Raw genomic sequence first — 19,757 nt, forward strand, 5'->3', positions numbered from 1 at the left:
GGACAACGTGGTGAGCAGCAAAGAGCAGAAGGACCCCAAGCAGATTTCGTGGATGCTGGGGGGCTGGACTTCAGTGCTGGAGCTGCTCAGGGTTAGGGCTTCTCAAACCCCAAAGCACTCACTCGAGGATCCCTCGGCGGTTGTGCTGGATAAGCGTAGTGCAGTTCTGAAGATTGCCGGTCCCTCGGTCTCGTCACACCCACGAATCTCAGCTGGGCTGATGATGCAGGTAGAGGTCAGAGGTGCCAGGGAAGCAGGGTCTCGTCGTGCTGGTCGGTCTGGTTCCGGAGGAAGGACGTGCAGCAAACCGCAGGTTACTTAGTTAGTGCCCGCAGATGCAGGGTGACTACTCCTTAGTCACAAGGGAGAAATCTTAGTAAAGAGTCTTGAGTTCCTTTCGTAGAAAGTAGTTTCAGGATCCAAAGATGATCTAATTTGGAAGGGTCCCCGCTCCCACCTTTATACTAAAGAAAGGGGCTGGTACGGGACTAGGTCCTGCCCATGGGTGGGACCAGGAAGGGGGGTGGTTACACCCCTCTCCCATGCCGGACTTTCCCCAGCTCAGGGGCTGGTGTGCCCCTGGAACTGGTTCTAGCCGGCCTATGCGTAGTGAGCTCAGGGGTGCCACTTGCAGTCACCTTCCTATTCAGCCCTGCCTACCCAGGATACACAAAACCCTGTCTGGGATGGTGCTAGCACCGCCCCGGACAGGAAACCGTTTGTCCAAGCTCTCCTCGCTGGAAGGACTCCCAGCAGCAGGAGGTCAGACTTGTGTCTCTGGTGGCAGCATCCATTTTGTGATGCTGAGGCTCGAGTTAACTTTAACCGGGGTTCACAGTTACATACATGTCGTGTCCCTCTAGAATTGGCGAAGGGTTAGTATTCCAATTCGTATGACACCTTACTCGACATGTTTTGATAAAGCGATACCAGATTTGGCATATAACCACGAGGATTATAATGCACTTAAGAGTATATGGTATGCGTTTTCATGGAACAGCTATTAGGACTTGGTTTCGCAAGCTGCAAACGGGCTCAGCTCATGCCAGAGCACCATCTCACAAGATTCCAAGCACTCTGCCTTCAGGATTGTTAAGGCCTGCCATAGGAGTGACTGATAGGAATGCAAGTGTCCATTTTAGGGTTAGATATAGGTATACTATATCTACAGCAAGGGGTGATTACACCACCTTGCCCCAGCTGTCGTGCAGCCAGTTGTCAGATTTAGATGGCCAGCCAGGGGTGGCATAATACGTGCTGCAGCCCCTGGTAGGCCCTGGGTACACCTATGCCCTGAGTTGCAGGGTCTGATAAGGTGGCCCAGTACCAATTGGTAAATGCACCTAAGGTACACGTGTCAATTTAGTTAGAGAACAGCTAGGCTGTGGTTCTGATTAGCAGGCCCACAGCCAGGGAAGTCGTAAACCAGTGAAGCAAAAAGCAAAAATCTGGGGTGATCATAGGATTGCAGACCCTTCTCTCCTACACTCTCCGTGACGTCATCTCGGCGCCTGCAACGCCAGTGACGTACGCGGAGCCACAGGTCACCACCTGCTGGCGCACAATGTTACTGCTAAGCAGAAAAACTTTCGAGATCAGTCTTACGGCTGGGGATATTCCAAGGTGTAAGGAATCTATCACTAACTAATGTCTCTTACAGATATATTGTTACACAAGTAGTAACTTGTGCTTCAGGTAAGTAACTTTTTCATTTATTTTTCCATGCTAAATGAGTAACACATAAGAACAGTCTTTTTATTTGGCAGATTTTGTAGAAGTCTTTGTCCATTTATGCCCTCTTTCATTTCTCCTCGCCCCTTGAACCATAGGTCAAGTTGGAGACTGGTTCCAAACCATACATGGAAGAAATTGATCAGCTCAAAACCCAGCTAGTGAAAATGAGTATGGAAAAAACAAAACTGTCTAAATATACAGACCAAGAGTAAGTTTTAGCAGTTTTTGTGCAATCTACTCAATATGATATCATTTTTAATAAACACTTGTGAAAATTGGAAAGGTTCTCTGAACCTTTTTTTCATTTGTACCTTATAATACAATATATTAATGTTGTATATATTGCTAATACCTGTAATACTGGGGATAATCTCTGTAATATTGAAGAATATGTTAATTATCGTCTTGAGACATATTGATTCATGTATTGGTAATGTTAATTTCAAGTTTCCACTTCCAAAGTTACATATGATGTGGTTTGTGTTCTTTCCTTCCACAGACTTACTTTCTTAAAATCATCTGTGGACGATAAAGAGGAACAGATAAGGACATTAAGAGAACAACTGAGGCGGGCACGTCAAGATCAAGATACCACAGGTAAGTTAATATGTATTTTGGCTAGTTTTCTGTTGTCATGGAAGTGAGAAGCTTTCTGGTATTATGCATTGCCACCTTCTGTTTTTAAAATGTTTGCAGGTTTTTATATTTTTTTTTAAGTAATATATCTGAAAGCCTGAATCCGGAAAGTTTTTCGTCAGCAGTACCCCGTGCACGTTGAAAGGTGGCGTCTCAACTCCACGTTTGGGGTTGTGGTCGCCGGTATGACTTTGCGGTAGCTACATAGACGCCAACCTCGCGCGCTGACGTCAGTCTTTTTCTCCACGCCAGCAAGGGCAGATTCGGAGGGAGCAGTACCTACAATCACTTTTTTCTTGACTTTTGTCGACTTCGTTTTTTGAGTCCATCGATTCTTGGTGCACGAGGAATGCCCGGCTTCAAGGCATGCGGTTCCTTTAACCGACCGATGTTGAAGGATCCGCATCGCGTGTGCCTGTACTTCCTGGAGCACAACCATGACCCTAAGTTGTTCTCCGTCGCTCAAGGCCCCGGTCGCGCGAGATGTCAAGGGACTGATTGCGGAGTCATCATCACTCCTCTTCCAATTCTTCACACTCTGGGTCAGGTAAGTCGAAGCCTAAGAAGAAGTCGAAGAAGCAAAGTGGCTCTTCGACTTCTCCTCGGCCGACGCAACGAATGTTATGGGTTGTGCGGCTCTGTGTGCGGAGCCTACAGGGTCGACTCTGGCCTTCGAGGGAGCGACCCCTTCCCAGCTTTGTCAATTTTACGAAGCGATACATGGCATCTTTGGGCATCCCAACTCCACCGGCGTGCCTTCGGGTCCGGCTGCTTCGGCCTCAGCACCGCAGGGCCCCCTCGATCTAGACCTGGATCCGGATCGGTGCCGGTTGACCTAGGTACACTTACACCAGCGCCGATTCTACTGGCACCACGTCCACATCCGACATCTGCTTCTGCCCGATGTGGACAGGGAAACGACTGACACCGGATCCGGCACTGATGGGTACTTTTGTGCCTGCGTTCGACCCTGGCCCTTTTCAGCCAGATTGGCTGCCATAGGATGGTGAGGAAGACTGGGAGGGGTCTGGTGACCCTTTAACAGACCAGTTGGAATATGTCCGGACTGGAGAGAGGAACTTGGAGATGCCAGTGGTCTGGATACCTCCCCAGACTTAGGCATGTTGTCTCCTCCTACCGTGGCTACGGAGGAGGGACCATCATACGCAGTGTTGTGTAGGGCAGCCGAGGCTCTCCACCTTGAGCTACCTACGGTGGTAGTCGGGATTAACCGCGTGACAGAGGTACTGGAGCCGGCAGTGTGCTCTTCGGAGCCCCTGCTGCCATTCAATGAATCCCTAACAGACATCCTTTTGGGCACCTGGTCCAAGCCCAACACAGGGACTCCAGTGGATAGGATGATTGCCCGATGCCACCGCCCGGCCCCGGGCGACCCCTTTTTCTTCTCCCAACACCCCACCCCTAAGGCTCCACCTGATAGGGGATCCAAAAAGCTTTTCTTCCTCCAGCTTGGGACTGCGGTCGTTAAACGCTGTATGTCGGGCCATTATTCCCACTCTGTGTGGGATACGGTAGGCAAGTGCTGCCTGAGTGCCCGGAGGAGGGCCGGGCCGTGCTCTCCCGTGTAGTTGCCGAGGGGAGAGATGCAGAAAAGTTTACCATCCGCTGTGGACTGGACACCGCTGACTCGCTGGGTAGAACGATTTCAACGTCGGTAGCCCTTCGACGCTACGCCTGTCTGAGGTCGACTGTTTTTTTTTAGGGATGTCCAGAATACCATGATGGTTATGCCTTTTGATGGGCGTCGCCTGTTCAGCGACAAAGCAGACTCTCTGGCTATGGCCAAGTCCTTGGGCCTCTCCACCACACGCCCTCCGCTGTCTGCTTTTTCGCTCCTTTCGTGGCTACGGAAGGGGTGTCCCACTACGTTTCTTCGAAGGCCACAGGATGGCACAAGCTGTTCAGCCCCAGCACAGCCGGGGACATGGGAACCACCACCGTGGTTCTGGGGACCAGCGGGCGGTCCATTCCACCTCCGGACCCTCTGCAGCTGCTTCCAAACCATCCTAGTCTGACCTTTCAGGCCAATCACACGCCAGTGGGTGGCAGGATTCACCATCACCTCCCCCACTGGCGTAGCATCCTGTCGGACTGGTGGGTTTTGCAAATAGTCCGATGGGGTTACTCCCTCAAACTCAAGACTGTCCCTCCAGCCATGCCAACCCCAGTACCACTGCATGTCGGGGGATCATTTGGCACTTCTTCAACAGGAAGTCGCTGCCCTCTTGGCCAATGGGGCCTTTGAGCGTGTTACTGCACCAGAAGTAGGACGTGGTTGTTATTCCCACTACTTTCTCCCACCTCCAGACTACGGCCGACCTCCTGCATTTGCTGGGGTTCTCCATCAATGTGCCGAAGTCGCACCTGATTCCCTCTCAGAAGCTCCTCTTCATCGGAGTGGTTCTGGATATGACCCACTTTCTGGCCTATCCTCCTGCACGGCGAGTCCAGGATATTCAGGCTATGATTCCGATCTTTCAGCCTCTATCCTGGGTTTCGGTCAGGATGACCCTGAGGCTTTGGGCCTCATGGCCTCCTGCATCCTGCTGGTCACTCATGCCAGATGGCATATGCGGGCTCTGCAGTGGGACCTGAAGTTCCAGTGGGCGCAGCAGGGACAGAACCTGTCCAATTATGTCGAGATCTCGAAGGACAGTGCACAACCGCTGCAGTGGTGGCTCACAAACCAGCATTGGGTCAATGGCAGATCACTCTCTTCCCCAACCGGAGAACACTGTGGTGATGGATGCGTCCCTCCTAGGATGGAGGGGCTGTGAGAAGTTGGCCTGGTTTATGATCATTTTTCTAGTGAGCACCTTGCACCAGTCAAAACAACCCTTATGGTGATGGTTGTGAAGTCAACCTTATAGACCAGCTATCCTAGGGGTAGCATGGACAAAGCAGTCTTAGGCTAAACTCCAGAGGGCATGTGAAGGCAGCTGTTTTACCATATGTAACCCCTTTAATACCAAATGAAAGGACACCACACAGGATATATATAAAATATATATATGATTTAATACTAGACAAACCCTCTGAACTCTTTGAGGTCAGAGGCACAAGCACAATACAATATATTCAATTCAAATACATTACGTTGCACAAAATACAGTAGGGCCCTAGGGGCATGCTAAACCATATACTAAAATAGTGGTATAAGGACCACCACACGTAAAGTGAATAGGCCTAGGGAATCGCTGGGGCTACGCTGAGCTACCAAGGGTTAGGAAGCAGGAGACCCACGGGAGGCGTGTGCAGTGTCTAATCACATACGCAAGTTAACATAGAGAATGAATGGGAACGTAAAAGTTACAAACTAGTTCTTTTAGGGCACTTCTGACTGGACTCTGTGAAAGTTACTTGAAACCTAGACAGTTGGATAGTGGATACCCACAGGAGCACCGAAGTACTCGTGTTACCTCACCCACAGGAAGCGGGTGCATAGGTGTCAAAATGTGCCGGGTTTCGTTGTCTAATCCTATGGAGCCTGGAAGAAAGATGCTGCAGGCGACCAGGAGAGAAGTGTCCGGGTGGATCCAAGGGTGGATCGAAGCTGAAGAGGACCTGAAAGCAGAGGGGACAGAGTCTGGGTCACTAGCCAGTGACCAGGAAGGAACCAGGCGATGTCGGGTAGCAATCAGGTGCTGATGGGAAGCTTGTATCTGCAGCCACGTGGACCAGGAGGCGTCGACGACGACCAGGAGTCAGGCACGGACTGTCCCACGAAGGCTTGCGGTGTCGGCTTCAGGATTGGAGTCAACAAGCCTTGGCAAAGGCAGCCCACGCAGGATACGAAGTTGGCTTCTTACTCAGACCAGCAAGGTCTGAGGGGCTGCTTCTTTTGAGGGAAGCAAGGGCCAGTCTAGAGCAACCAGACTAGCGGTGTAAATTCAAAGGATTGTCGACAAGATGGCCACTAGCCAACAAGCAAGTTACCGGGCAGACACGTAGAGCAGGAAAATGCAAAAGGACCCCACGCAGAACTTGTGGAGTGTGAAGGGCTGAACTTGGGTTCAGGAGCTGCTCGGGGCTGGGGCTTCTTAGTCCCCAAAGCACTTTGTCGAGGTTACCTCAGAAGTCGTGCTGGAAGCAAAGTGCAGGTTCTCCAAGATGGACGGTCCCACGTGTCTCGTTGCACCCACGGATCTCAGCTGTGCTGCAGATGTGAGTTGATGTCGGAGAGGTCTGGGAATCCGGGTCTCGTCGGGCTCTGAAGTCTGGATCCTCGAGGGAAGACGACAAAGTGAAGCCGCTGGACGCTTGATGGTGCCTGCTGGTGCAGGGTGGACACTCCTTGCCCACAAGGGAGATTTCTTCAGTCTTCTGTGGAGCAGAACGTCGAAGTCCAGAGTTTCTTCTTGTAGAGTTTCAAGTCAGGATTAATCTAATTTGGAATGGGACCAGCTGCTACCTTTATTCTCCTAAAGGGGGCTGTACAGCGACTAGGTCCCTCCTATAGGTGGGACCAGGAAGGGGGGTGGTTACACACCCTATCCTTTGTCCGACCTTGCGCCAGAGCTGGGGCTGGAGTGCCCCAGCAACTGGTTTGAACCGGTGTATGCACAGGGCACCTTGTGTGCACCAGGCATGTCTCATTCCTTTCAGGTCTGTCCTACCCAATACACAAAATCCTGTCTTGGGTGGTGCTAGCACCTCCCAAGGTAGGAAACCCTTTGTCCAGGCCTCCCTCGCTGGAAGGACTCCCAGCAGCAGGAGGTCAGACTTGTGTCTGTGGTGGCAGCATTGGTGGAATGCTAACCCCGTTGCCAGAACTGGCGAGGGGGTAGTATTCCAATTCGTATGACACCTTACTCTACATGTTTTGATAATGCAATGCCAAAGTTAGCAATAACCGCAAGGTTATAATGCACTTAAGAGTATATGGTATAGCTACTTAAGACCTATCTGTAGGAGAGTAGGGTCTGCAATCCTATGATCACCCCAGATTTTTGCTTTTTGCTTCACTGGTTTACGACTTCCCTGGCTGTGGGCCTGCTAATCAGGCCCACAGCCAAGCTGTTCTCTCACTAAATTGACACGTGTACCTTAGGTGCATTTACCAATTGGTACTGGGCCACCTTATCAGTCTCTGTATCCAGGGCATAGGTGTACCCAGGGCCTACCAGGGGCTGCAGCATGTATTATGCCACCCCTGGCTGGCCATCCAAATCTGACACAACTGGCTGCATGACAGCTGGGGCAAGGAGGTGTAATCACCCTTTGCTTTAGATATAGTATCTCTATATCTAACCCTAAAATGGACACATCGATTCCTATCAGTCACTCCTATGGCAGGCCTTAACAATCCTGAAGGCAGAGTGCTTGGAATCATGTGAGATGGTGCTCTGGCATGAGCTGAGCCCTTTTGCAGCTTGCGGAACCAAGTCCTAATAGCTGTTCCATGATAACGCGTACCATATACTCTTAAGTGCGTTATAATCCTCGCGGTTATTTGCCAACTCTGGTATCGCTTTATTAAAACATGTCGAGTAAGGTGTCATACGAATTGGAATACTAACCCCTCACCAATTCTGGCGACGGGTTAGCATTCCACCCTTCTAGAGGGACACGACATGTGTGTAACTGTGAACCCCGGTTAAAGTTAACTCGAGCCTCAGCATCACAAAATGGATGCTGCCACCACAGACACAAGTCTGACCTCCTGCTGCTGGGAGTCCTTCCAGTGAGGAGAGCACCATCCCAGACGGAGTTTTGTGTATCCTAGGTAGGCAGGGCTGAATAGGAAGGTGACTGCAAGTGGCACCCCGGTGCTCACTGTGCATATGCCGGCTTGAACCAGTTCCAGGGACACACCAGCCCCTGAGCTGGGGAAAGTCTGGACAGGGGAGAGGGGTGTAACCACCCCCCTTCCTGGTCCCACCCATGGGCAGGACCTAGTCGCGTACCAGCCCCTTTCTTTAGAATAAAGGTAGGAGCAGGGACCCTTCCAAATTAGATCATCTTTGAATCCTGAAACTACTTTCTACGAAAGGAACTCTCGACTTTTTCTCAAGATTTCTCCCTTGTGACTAAGGAGTAGTCACCCTGCATCAGCAGGCACCAACTAAGTAACTTGCGGTTTGCTGCACGTCCTTCCTCCGGAACCAGACCGACCAGCACGACGAGACCCGGATTCCCTGGCACCTCTGACCTCTACCTACATCATCAGCCACGCTGAGATTCGTGGGTGTGACGAGACCTCGAGGGACCGGCCATCTTCAGAACTGCACAACGCTTATCCAGCACGTCCGCCGAGGGATCCTCGAGTGAGTGCTTTGGGGTTTGAGAAGCCCTAACCCTGAGCAGCTCAAGCACCGAAGTCCAGCCCCCCAGCATCCACGAGATCTGCGTGGGGCCCTTCTGCTCTTTGCTGCTCACCGCGTTGTCCGGCTACTTGCCTGCTGGCTTGTGGCCCTCCTGACGACGAATCATGACACTTCCATTGCTGGTCTGGTTGCTCCAGACTGGCCCTTGCTCCCCTCCAACAGAGGAGCACCCCGGACCCTCCTGGTCCACTCCAGACGCCATCTTGAGTCCACCGCGTGGGCTTGCATTTGCCAAGAGTTGTTGCCCCAATCCTGGGTCCAGCATCGCCGACAACAGATACCTCCGTGGGACAGCTCGCACCTCCATCCTGGTCGCCGACAACGCCTCCTGGTCCGAGAGACTGCAGAGCCCAGCGTCGCCCACTCACCTGGTCGAGGTGACTTCATCTGGTGCCAACCTGGTGCCCACCTAATCACTGGCTAGTGATTCAGAACTGGGTCCCCTCTGCTTACAGGTATCCTTCTTCACTGATCCATCTCTGGATCAGCCCGGAACATCTTCACTGGTCGCCTGCCAGCAACTTCCACTTCAGGCTCCTGGTTCGTCAACGAGGATTCCCGACGACACTTGAACCCTATGCAGCTGCAGCCCCTGGGCTAGGTAAACCGAGTACCACAGTGCTCCAGCGTAGAACCACTCTCTAAGTGTCTAGATCCACTTTCGTTTTTGACCTACCTAGTTGGGTTCGCCCGAGAACACTAACTTTGCATTTACTAGCCTCCATAGACTTTGTCCCACATTATGCGTGAGAGTTTCCACTCTGCACACGGCGGCCCAAGGCCTCCTGCTTCTAATCTAAGGGTTCAGCATTGTAGGCCTAGCGATTCTAAAGTCTCTGAGAATAGTTACTTACCTGCTAGTAATTTGCATTCCACTTCCATAGTATGTGGTTTTTTCGTGCCCCTCAGGCATTTGTGTAAATTGTGCGACTTTCAGTATTTCTTTAAGAGTTTTGTATTGTGCTTAGCGCCCTGTCCTCATAAAGAGTCAAGGGTTGTTGTGGTATAAATAAATATTCTTTTATTTTCATAACAACTTGTGTGGTGTACTTTCACATCGGTGTTCAAGGGGTATATGTGATGGTATAACAGCTGGCTTAACACGCCCTCTAGAGTTTAGCCTAAAGACTGCTCGTGTCCATGCTACTAGGATAGCTGGTCTATAAGGTTGACTTACAACCAATCATCAATAAGGGTCGTTTGGAATGATACATAGTGATCACTAGAATAGTGAGCACTGCATATCAGGCCAACTTCTCACAGAAACAGCTAAAGGACTTAGTTCCGAAAGCTGCGGACAGGCTCAGCTCAAGCTAGAGCACCATCTCACATAATTCCAAGCACTCTGCCTCGAGGATTGTTAAGGCCTGCCTTAGTAGTGACTTATAGGAGGATATGTGTCCATTTTAGGTTTAGATATAGGTATACTATATCTAAAGCAAAGGATGATTACACCACCTTGCCCCAGCTGATAGATCAGCCAGTTGTGTCAGATTTGGTTGGCCAGCCAGTGGTGGCATAATACATGCTGCAGCCCCTGGTAGGCCTTGGGTTCACTTATGCCCTGGGTACCTATGGTACACTGTACAAGGACTTACAAGAGTGACCCAATACCAATTGGTAAATGCACCTAAAGTACATGGATGTCAATTTAGAGAGAGAACAGCTAGGCTGTGGGTCTGATTAGCAGGCCCACAGCCAGGGAAAGTCGTAAACCAGTGAAGCAAAAAGCAAAAATCGGGGGTGACCATAGGATTGCAGACCCAACTCTCCTACATAACCCCCCCTCCCCCCCCCCCCCCAACTTAGGGACATTAAACTAACCTTGACCAGGTGAGTCTTCCCGTTCCAAGTGGAAATACCTGGAGAGACCCTCTGCATTGCCATGGTCAGTCCCTGGTCTGTGCTCCACTGTAAAGTCCATCCCCTGTATGGAAATGGACCACCTAAGAAGTTTGGGGTTTTCACCCTTCATTTGATTTAGCCATAAGAGGGGCTTATGGTCGGTCTGAATCTTGGAGTGAGTTCCAAATAAGTATGGCCTCAACTTCTTCAGTGCTCAAACCACAGCAAAGGCCTCCCTCTCAATAGCTGACCAACGTTTCTCACTCTGGGTCAGCCTTCTACTTATAAAAGCAATGGTCTGGTCATGACCATCAATATTCAGTTGAGATAGAGCAGCTCCCACACCCAACTCAGAAGCATCTGTTTTGACAATGAATGGTTTGGAGTAGTCTGGACTCTTAAGAATAGGTGCAGTACACATGGCCTGCTTTAGGTCATCGAATGCCTTTTGACAGCTAACTGTCCACTGAACTTTCTTTGGCATTTTCTTACTTGTCAGGTCATTAAGTGGAGTCACAATGGTTCCATAATTTCTGTCAAATTTCCTATATTAACCAGACAGGCCCAAGAAAGCTCTGACCTGTGTCTGGGTGGTTGGAGGAGCCCAGTTCTTTATGGCCTGTATCTTGTTTTCCAATGGTTGAACCTGGCCTCCACCTACAAGGTGGCCCAGGTACACAACCTGACTCTGCCCTATCTGGCACTTGGTGGCCTAATAGTGAGGCCTGCCATTTGCAGGGCCTCCAAAACTTTCCTCATGTGGATCAGGTGATCCTCCCAGGTGGAGCTGAAGACAGCAATATCATCTAGATATGCTGCACAAAAGTCATCCAACCCAGTGAGAACTTGGTTCACCAACCTTTGAAAAGTGTCAGGTGCATTTTTCAAACCAAAGGGCATCATCACAAACTGGTAATGACCTCCTGGGGTAGGAAATGCTGTTTTGGCTTTGGCATCCTCAGCTAACCTGATTTGCCAATAACCAGCTGTTAGGTCAAATGTACTCAAGAATTTGGCAGAAGCCAATTTATCTATGAGTTCATCTGCTCTAGGTATTGGATGGGCATCTGTCTTAGTGACAGCATTGAGACCCCTGTAGTCTACACAAAACCTCATCTCTCTCTTACCATCCTGGGTGTGAGGTTTTGGCACTAAAACTGCAGGGCTAGCCCAAGGGCTCTCTGAGGGTTCAATGACTCCCAATTCCAACATCTTTTGTACTTCTGTTTTTACGGAGCCCCTGACGTGGTCAGGTTGCCTGTAGATTTTACTCTTTATAGGCAGACTGTCACCAGTGTCCACCTCATGGGTGCACCAGTTTGTCTGACTGGGTGTCAGAGAGAACATTTGTCTAAAGGATTGAAGAACCTGTTTGCAATCCTTTTGTTGATGCTCAGAGAGGCTGTCAGAAAAGACCACACCATCTACTGACCCATCATCAGGGTTGTGAGTGAGCAGGTCTGGAAGAGGGTCACTCTCTTCCTCCTGTCCCTCATCTGTGGCCATGAGCAAGCCCATGTCCTCCCTGTCAACAAATGCCTTGAGCCTGTTCACATGAAGTACTCTGTGAGGGCTCCTGGGAGTTCCAAGGTCTACCAGGTAGATGACCTCTCCCTTCTGTTCAATGATGGTGTGGGGTCCAGACCATTTGTCTTGGAGAGCTGCTGGGGCCGCTGGCTCCAACACCCACACCTTCTGTCCAGGCTGGTAAACAGTAAGGACAGCCTTTTGGTCATGCCAAGCTTTTTGAAGTTCTTGGCTGGCCTCCAGGTTTTTAGATGCCTTCTCCATGTACTCTGCCATCCTGGAGCGGAGACCAAGTACATAGTCCACTATCTCAAGTTTAGGCTTTTTGAGAGGTAACTCCCATCCTTCCCTCACAAGACATAGGGGTCCTCTTACAGGATGCCCAAATAGAAGCTCAAAAGGGCTGTAGCCAACCCCCTTCTGTGGGACCTCTCTGTAAGCAAACAGAAGGCAGGGTAAAAGGATGTCCCATCCTCGCCTAAGCTTTTCAGGTAACCCTTTTATCATCCCTTTTAGGGTCTTGTTGAATCTCTCCACAAGCCCATTGCACTGTGGATGATAGGGTGTGGTAAATTTGTAATTTACACCACACTCTTTCCACATTGCAGTCAAGTATCCTAACATAAAGTTTGCACCTCTGTCAGAGACAACCTCCTTAGAAAACCCCACTCTAGTAAAAACTGCAAGTAGGGCCCTGGCCACAACAGGAGCTGTAGTGGTCGTAAGGGGAATAGATTCTGGGTACCTGGTGGCATGATCCACTATCACCAGTATAAATCAGTGCCCAGATGCTGTTGGGGGGTCTATTGGTCCAAGAATGTCAATCCCCACTCTTTCAAAGCGTACCCCCACCACAGGTAGTGGTATAAGGGGGGCCTTTGTTGTGCCTCCTGATTTGCCACTGGCTTGACGGTGACACGTGAGCGACAAAACTCTTTTGTGTCTTCAGACATATGGGGCCAGTGGTGTGGGACAAGCCTTTCCCAAGTCTTGTTCTGGCCTAAGTGATCTGCTAGGGGAATTTCATGGGCCAAGGTAAGAAGGAAACCTCTGAGTCAAGGGGATGACCAGCCTCCTGGTAGTACCAGGCTTGGGGTCCCTTGTCTCAGAGTATAGGAGTTCATCATCCCAGTACGCCTTGTGGGTACCTGTGGCATTCCCTGCAGCCTCAGCAGCATTCTGCTGTCTGAGGGGTTCAAGAGAGGAACAGTCTAACTGTGCCTACCTCGAGTCTGCCCTGGAAGGTCCCCCTGTTCCAAGAAACTCAACCTGTTCAGGTTAAAGTTCTTCTAGGACAGTTCCTTCTGGGGTCTTTGGGTCAGCCTCCCCTGAGGGCTGATCCTCTACCTGAGGCAGGGGGAAGACACCGCCTTAACCCTACTGCTCTTTCTCTTGGGTAGTGTCTGGTCCATTGTTCCAGGATACAGCACTTGTTCAGCTGGGCATTTCTTGGCCTGTGACCTGGTCACAGCAAGGACATGTGTTGGCAAACCTAGCATTTCCACATGAGTCCTATACTACACATCTGACCATAAGGAGGATTCCAAATCATTGCCCAAAAGACAGTCCACTGGGATGTCTGAACTAACTACAACCCTTTTGAGGCCCGTTACCCCTCCCCAGGAGAAGTTAACTGCCATACTGTGATTGGTAGTGACGTTGCTAGCATTGGTCACTAGGTAGTCTGATCCTAGTATTACCTGATCAGGATCCACAAAGTTTGGTGTCACCATAGTGACACTGGCACAAGTGTCCCTTTAGGCCTGAGCCATTCTTCCATTGATTAAATGCGTTTGCCTGTACTTGCCCAGAGTACTGGGGCTTATGGTAGGGGTCATATCCATGTCCCTAGTACAAACAAGAAAAGCCTGAGTAGGTATTCTGACTAAGTCAGAACCCACCTCCGTTCCCAGGGTCAACCCTACTATAGCCTTGGGGGTATACTACCACTACTAACTGTACTAGGGGGTACAGGTGCCTTAGGGGCAGGAGTGGTAGGAGCTGTGCCTTTCTTGGTGCACTCACTAAACCAGTGAGTTTTACTTTTACAGTATTGGCACCATGGTTTCTTCTGACCATCATTCTTCTTCTTTTGGGAATTCTGGGACCCACCCTCCTTAGATTGTTGGGGCCCTGTTGAAGACTTCTGGTCATTTTGCTTATTCTCATTATTACCCTTCTGGTCTGCTTTCTTCTGGCCACCACCCTGGTTCTGGTTCTGCTGCTTGACCCTTGTCCTGACCCATCTGTCTGCCTTCTTTCTCAATTCCTGGGGAGAGGTCAGATCTGAGTCAATAAGGTGCTGATACAACAACTGGTTCTGACAATTATTTAAGATTTGCTCTCTCATAATTAGATTATACAATCCTGTGTAATCAGTAACTTTACTTCCCAGTAACCGGTCTTCCAAAGCCTTAGTGGCACAATCAACAAAGTCAGACCAATCCTGAGACTGAATTTTCTGGGTGTCCCTGAACAGCAACCTGTACTGTTCAGTTGTTAAGCCAAACCCATCAACCAGTGTATTCTTCAGGACTTGGTAATTGTTAGCATCCTCAGCTCTAGTAGTGAGGAGCTTGTTATCATCCTCCGCTCTAGTAGTGAGGAGCTTATCTCTACCTTTACCTTCCAAGGAGAGCCACAATATAGCTGCCCACCGACCCTGGGGTATCTGCTGTGCAGTGCAGGCCTTCTCCAGAGCAGTCATCCATTTGTGGATGTCATTCCCTACCTTAAAGGGTGGCACTATTTTACTCAGGTGTCTAGTATCAAAACACCTGTCTTTATCTCTAGGGATAATGCTGCCACCAGTGGTTTCTATCCCACTCAATTTCTGCTCTCTGGCAAAGGCAAGTCTTTCTTTGGCAAGGGCAAGTTCTTCCCTTTCAATCCTCAGATGCACTTCCCTCATCTTTGCTTCATGCTCTCTTCTCTGAGGGGAAGTCATCCCTCTCTGAGAAGATGCCTGAGAGACATGGGTGTGAATAGATCTGTTAGAGCCTCTGGAGTGAGTCCTAACTAGTCTATTCCCAAGGTTAGGCCTGCTTGTGGATGGGTTTGGGGCTCCCCCATTCCCATCCCCATGTAGCCTTAAGTTGGCCCTGGTAAGTCTGCTGACTGTAACTGGACCACTGTCCACCTCTCCTTCAGATGATTCTCCATCCTCCTCCTCCACATCTTCTGTCTCAGGGAGGTTAGAGTCATCTTCTACTGGGGGTATCTTTCCATCTGTAGGATCAGAGGAGCCTGGATTAGAAGCCCTTCTTGCACCATATGTCTCTAAAAGACCTATCAGAAAAGGAAGGGTATGGGTTAGAACCCTGATTCAGTCTCCTGGAGGTACACAATTGTCTCATCTCCTGGAAGCTGAGGGCTGCATATCTTGAAATGACCTGTGGAGGGTCAATATTCACAAGGGGGAGCCACTATGTTCTCTCCTGTGATGGACATGCTTTCTAGTGAGGTGTAAGTGGTGCACTTACCTACACTATGGGTTTTCCTACTGATCTCTTGCTAAGAGTTGTAGTCAGGGTGTGCTACTCCCTTTCTACTACAACAGCTGGTTCAGTAGAACTCAGAGTATTTCTAAGCTTGTTATATGTACCTATGGTACCTTATGTGATCTTTCAAATGATATCTCAAGATTATATTTGGTAAAAACAGCAAGCTCAAATCCCAACCGCTTCACACCAATGTGAGAAGTTGGCCTGATATATGATGCTCACTAATTCTAGTGATCACCTTGTATCAGTCCAAACAACCCTTATGGTGATTGGTTGTAAGTCAGCCTTATAGACCAGCTATCCTAATGGTAGCATGGACAAAGCAGTCTTAGGCTAAACTCTTTTGGCATGTGAAGCCAGCTGTTTTACCGCATATAACCACTTGAATACCAGATGAAAGGACACCACACAGGTTGTTATGAAAATAAGCAATATATTTATTAATAACAAACACCTTTGAACTCTTTGAGGTCAGAGGGCTAAGCACAAGACTAGACTCTTAGGAAAAATACGTTTAAGTTGCACGAATTACAATGTTGCCCTAGGGGCGCAACAAACCATATACAAAACAAGTGGTATAAGGAAGTCGATAGAAGGAATGGAGCTGTCCAGAGGCTGTAGGAACGCTGGGACTACACTACCCTAACTTTAGGTAAGTAATAGGAGGCCCACGGAACGCGTGTGCAGAGTGTGAACTCACACACGAGATGCGTAACAACGTCTATGGACAGTACAGTTCAAGAAAAAGGTGAGTACGGACAATCCTGACTAGTTAGGACTAAAGCGACTGTGGAACTGGACACTAGGAGAGTCAATCTACCCTTGAGCACCGAAATGCTCTTCTTACCTCGCCCACGGGCTGCGGGTGCATAGGTGCGAAGTCGTGTCGGGTTTCTGCGTGGAAGTCTATGGAGTCTGAAAGAAAAGATGCTGCAGGCGACCAGGAGGAAGATGTCCGGTGTGATCCATGGGTGGATCAGGAATGCTGACGACTTGAACGCAGAGGGGACAATGTTCAAAGTCACTAGCCAGTGACTGGAGTGGAACCAGGAAGGAACCAGATGCTGTTGTCGCGATCAGGTGAAGAGTGGACGCTTAACTCTGCAGCCACGTGGACCAGGAGGTGTCTTCGACGACCAGGATGGAGGCACGAACTGTCCCACGCAGGCTCTTGCTGTCGGCGGTGTTGGTTCCCGATTCGGCGTCAACAGGCCTTGGCAAAGGCAACCCACGCGGTGAGTGGAAAAGGCGTCTGGTGCGGATCAGGATGGTCTGGGGTGCTTCTCTTTTGGAAGGAAGCAAGGGCCAGTCTGGAGCAACCAGACCAGCGGTGTAGTTTTCAAAGATCGTCGTCTAGGAGGCCACTAGCCAGCCGGCAAGTGACCAAACAACGCGTCGAGCAGCAAACAGGCAGAAGGGCCCCACGCAGATCTCGTGGATGCTGGAGGGCTGGTCTTCGGTGCAGGAGCTGCTCGGAGCTGGGGCTCCTCAATCCCCAAAGCAATTTGTCGAGGTTACCTCAGAAGTCGTGCTGGAAGCGAAGTGCAGTTTCTCCCAGATGGCCGGTCCCACGTGTCTTGTTGCACCCACCGATCTCAGCTGTGCTGCAGATGTGAGTTGAGGTCGGAGAGGTCTGGGAATCCGGGTCTCGTCGGGCTCTGAAGTCTGAATCCTCGAGGGAAGACGACAAAGTGAAGCCGCTGGACGCTTGATGGTGCCTGCTTGTGCAGGGTGGACACTCCTTGCCCACAAGGGAGATTTCTTCAGTCTTCTGTGTAGAAAGTCGAAGTCCAGAGTTTCTTCTTGTAGAATTTCAGTTCAGGAATAATCTAATTTTGAATGGGACCAGCTCCTACCTTTATTCTCCAATAGGGGGCTGTACTGTCAATAGGTCCCTCCTATGGGTGGGACCAGGAAGGGGGGTGGTTACACCCCCTATCCTTTGTCCGGTCTTGCGCCAGAGCTGGGGCTGGAGAGCCCCAGGAACTGGTTTGGACCGGTGTATGCACAGGGACACCTTGTGTGCCCCAGGCATGTGTCATTCCTTACAGCCCTGTCCTACCCAATACACAAAATCCTGTCTGGGGTGGTGCTAGCACCTCCCAATGCAGGAAACCCTTTGTCCAAGCCTCCCTCGCTGGAAGGACTCCCAGCAGCAGGATGTCAGATTTGTGTCTGTGGTGGCAGCATCCATTTTGTGATGCTGAGGCTCGAGTTACCTTTAACCGGGGTTCACAGTTACATACATGTTGTGTCCCTCTTGAAGGGCCGAATGCTACCTCCGTCGCCAGAATTGGCGAAGGGGTAGTATTCCATAGCGTATGACACCTTACACGACATGTTTTGATAAAGCCAAACCAAAGTTAGCAATTAACCGCGAGGATTATAATGCACTTTAGAGTATATGTTATAGCGTTATCATGGAAACAGCTAAAGGACTTGGTTCCGAAAGCTGCAGACAGGCTCAGCTCATGCTAGAGCACCATCTCACATAATTCCAAGCACTCTGCCTTCAGGATTGATAAGACCTGCCATAGGAGTGACTTATAGGAGTATGTGTGTCCATTTTAGGGTTAGATATAGGGATACTATACCTAAAAAGGGTGATTACACCACCTTGCCCCAGCTGATTGATCAGCCAGTTGTGTCAGATTTGAATGGCCAGACGGGGGTGGCATAATACATGCTGCAGCCCCTGGTAGGCCCTGGGTGCACCTATGCCCTGGGTACCTACGGTACACTGTACAGGGGCTGATAAGGTGACTCAGTATCCAATTAGATATGTACCTAGAGTACATGGAATCCATTTTACAGAGAGAGCAGTGGGCCTGGGGTCCTGAATAGCAGGGTCCCAGGTCAACTAAGTCGACAAATCAGAAAAACACCAGGCAAAAAGTTGGGGGCAACCATAGTCAGATATCCACCTTCCTACACCCCAGAACCGGTTTGACTGGAATTTGCCCGGTGACACCTTGTGCGCTCCAGGCAGTGTCTAGTTTCTTTCAGCCCACCCTGCCCCAATCCACTATCTCCTGTCTGGGGAGGTGTAGCACCTCCCTGCGACAGGAAACCCTTTGTCCAGGCCTCCCCTGCCAAGTTTCGGTCAGAAGTAGGAGGTCAGACTTGTGTCTGTGGCAGCAGCATCCATTTTGTGATGCTGAGGCTCTGGTTAGGATTAACCGCGTTTTAGCAAAGTAACATGTCTTTCTCCCTCTAGAAGGGTGGAATGCTACCCCCGTCGCCAGGACTGGCGAGGGGGTAGTATTCCAAAGCGTATGACACCTTACACGATATGTTTTGATAAAGCCAAACCAAAGTTAGCAAGTAACCGCGAGGATTATAATGCACTTAAGAGTATATGGTATGGCAATATCACGGAACAGCTAAGGGAGTTGGTCCCAAAAGCTGCAGACAGGCTCAGCTCATGCTAGAGCACCATCTCACATAAAACCAAGCACTCTGCCTCTAGGATTGTTAAGGCCTGCTATAGGAGGGACTTATAGGTATATATGTGTCCAGATATAGGTTTAGATATAGGTATACTATATCTAAGCAAGGGGTGATTACACCACCTTGCCCCAGCTGAGTGATCAGCCAGTTGTGTCAATTTGGATAGCCAGCCAGGGGTGCCAAAAGATATGCTGCAGCCCCTGGTAGGCCTTGGATGCACCTATGCCCTGGGCACCTATAATGCACTGTACAGGGGCTGATAAGGTGACCCAAGCCAATTTAGTTATGCACCTAGGGTACATGGAATCCATTTTAAAGAGAGAGCAGATTGCCTGGGGCCCTGATTAGCAGGGAACCAGGCCAACTAAGTCGAAAACCAGCTAAACACAAGGCAAAAAATCTGGGGTAACCATAGTCAGGTATCCACCTTCCTACAACGACCAGCTCTTTGTTGGTTACGTGGGCGCTAAGAAGGGACGGGCGGTGCACTAACGGACCATCTCACGGTGCGTCGTTTTGTGTATCAAGGCATGCTACTCTTTGGCTAAGAAGGAGCCTCCTGTGAGGCTACGCGCCCATTAAACTCTGGCCGCGGGAGCTACTACTGCCCTAGGTCGGGGATTCCCCTTGCAGGACATCTGTCAGGCCGCTACGTGGGCCTCACTGCACACGTTTGCTTAGCACTACTGCCTGGACAACCAAGTCTGGAGAGCTG

The 19,757-nt window shown here is 50.1% G+C and overlaps 1 protein-coding gene across 1 annotated transcript in view; it reads left to right on the forward strand.

Moving 5' to 3' along the window:
• Positions 1-19,757, forward strand: part of CENPE (centromere protein E) — a 1,817,274-nt gene that overhangs the window by 1,746,922 nt on the left and 50,595 nt on the right. Inside the window, exons 56-57 of the mRNA XM_086962044.1 lie at positions 1,830-1,942; positions 2,234-2,331. Of these exons, the coding sequence (XP_086818170.1) occupies positions 1,830-1,942; positions 2,234-2,331 (211 nt within the window). The remainder of the gene's footprint in view (positions 1-1,829; positions 1,943-2,233; positions 2,332-19,757) is intronic.

The sequence above is a fragment of the Lissotriton vulgaris genome, chromosome 3_1, assembly GCF_964263255.1.
Source record: "Lissotriton vulgaris chromosome 3_1, aLisVul1.2, whole genome shotgun sequence".
Lineage (NCBI taxonomy): Eukaryota > Metazoa > Chordata > Amphibia > Caudata > Salamandridae > Lissotriton > Lissotriton vulgaris.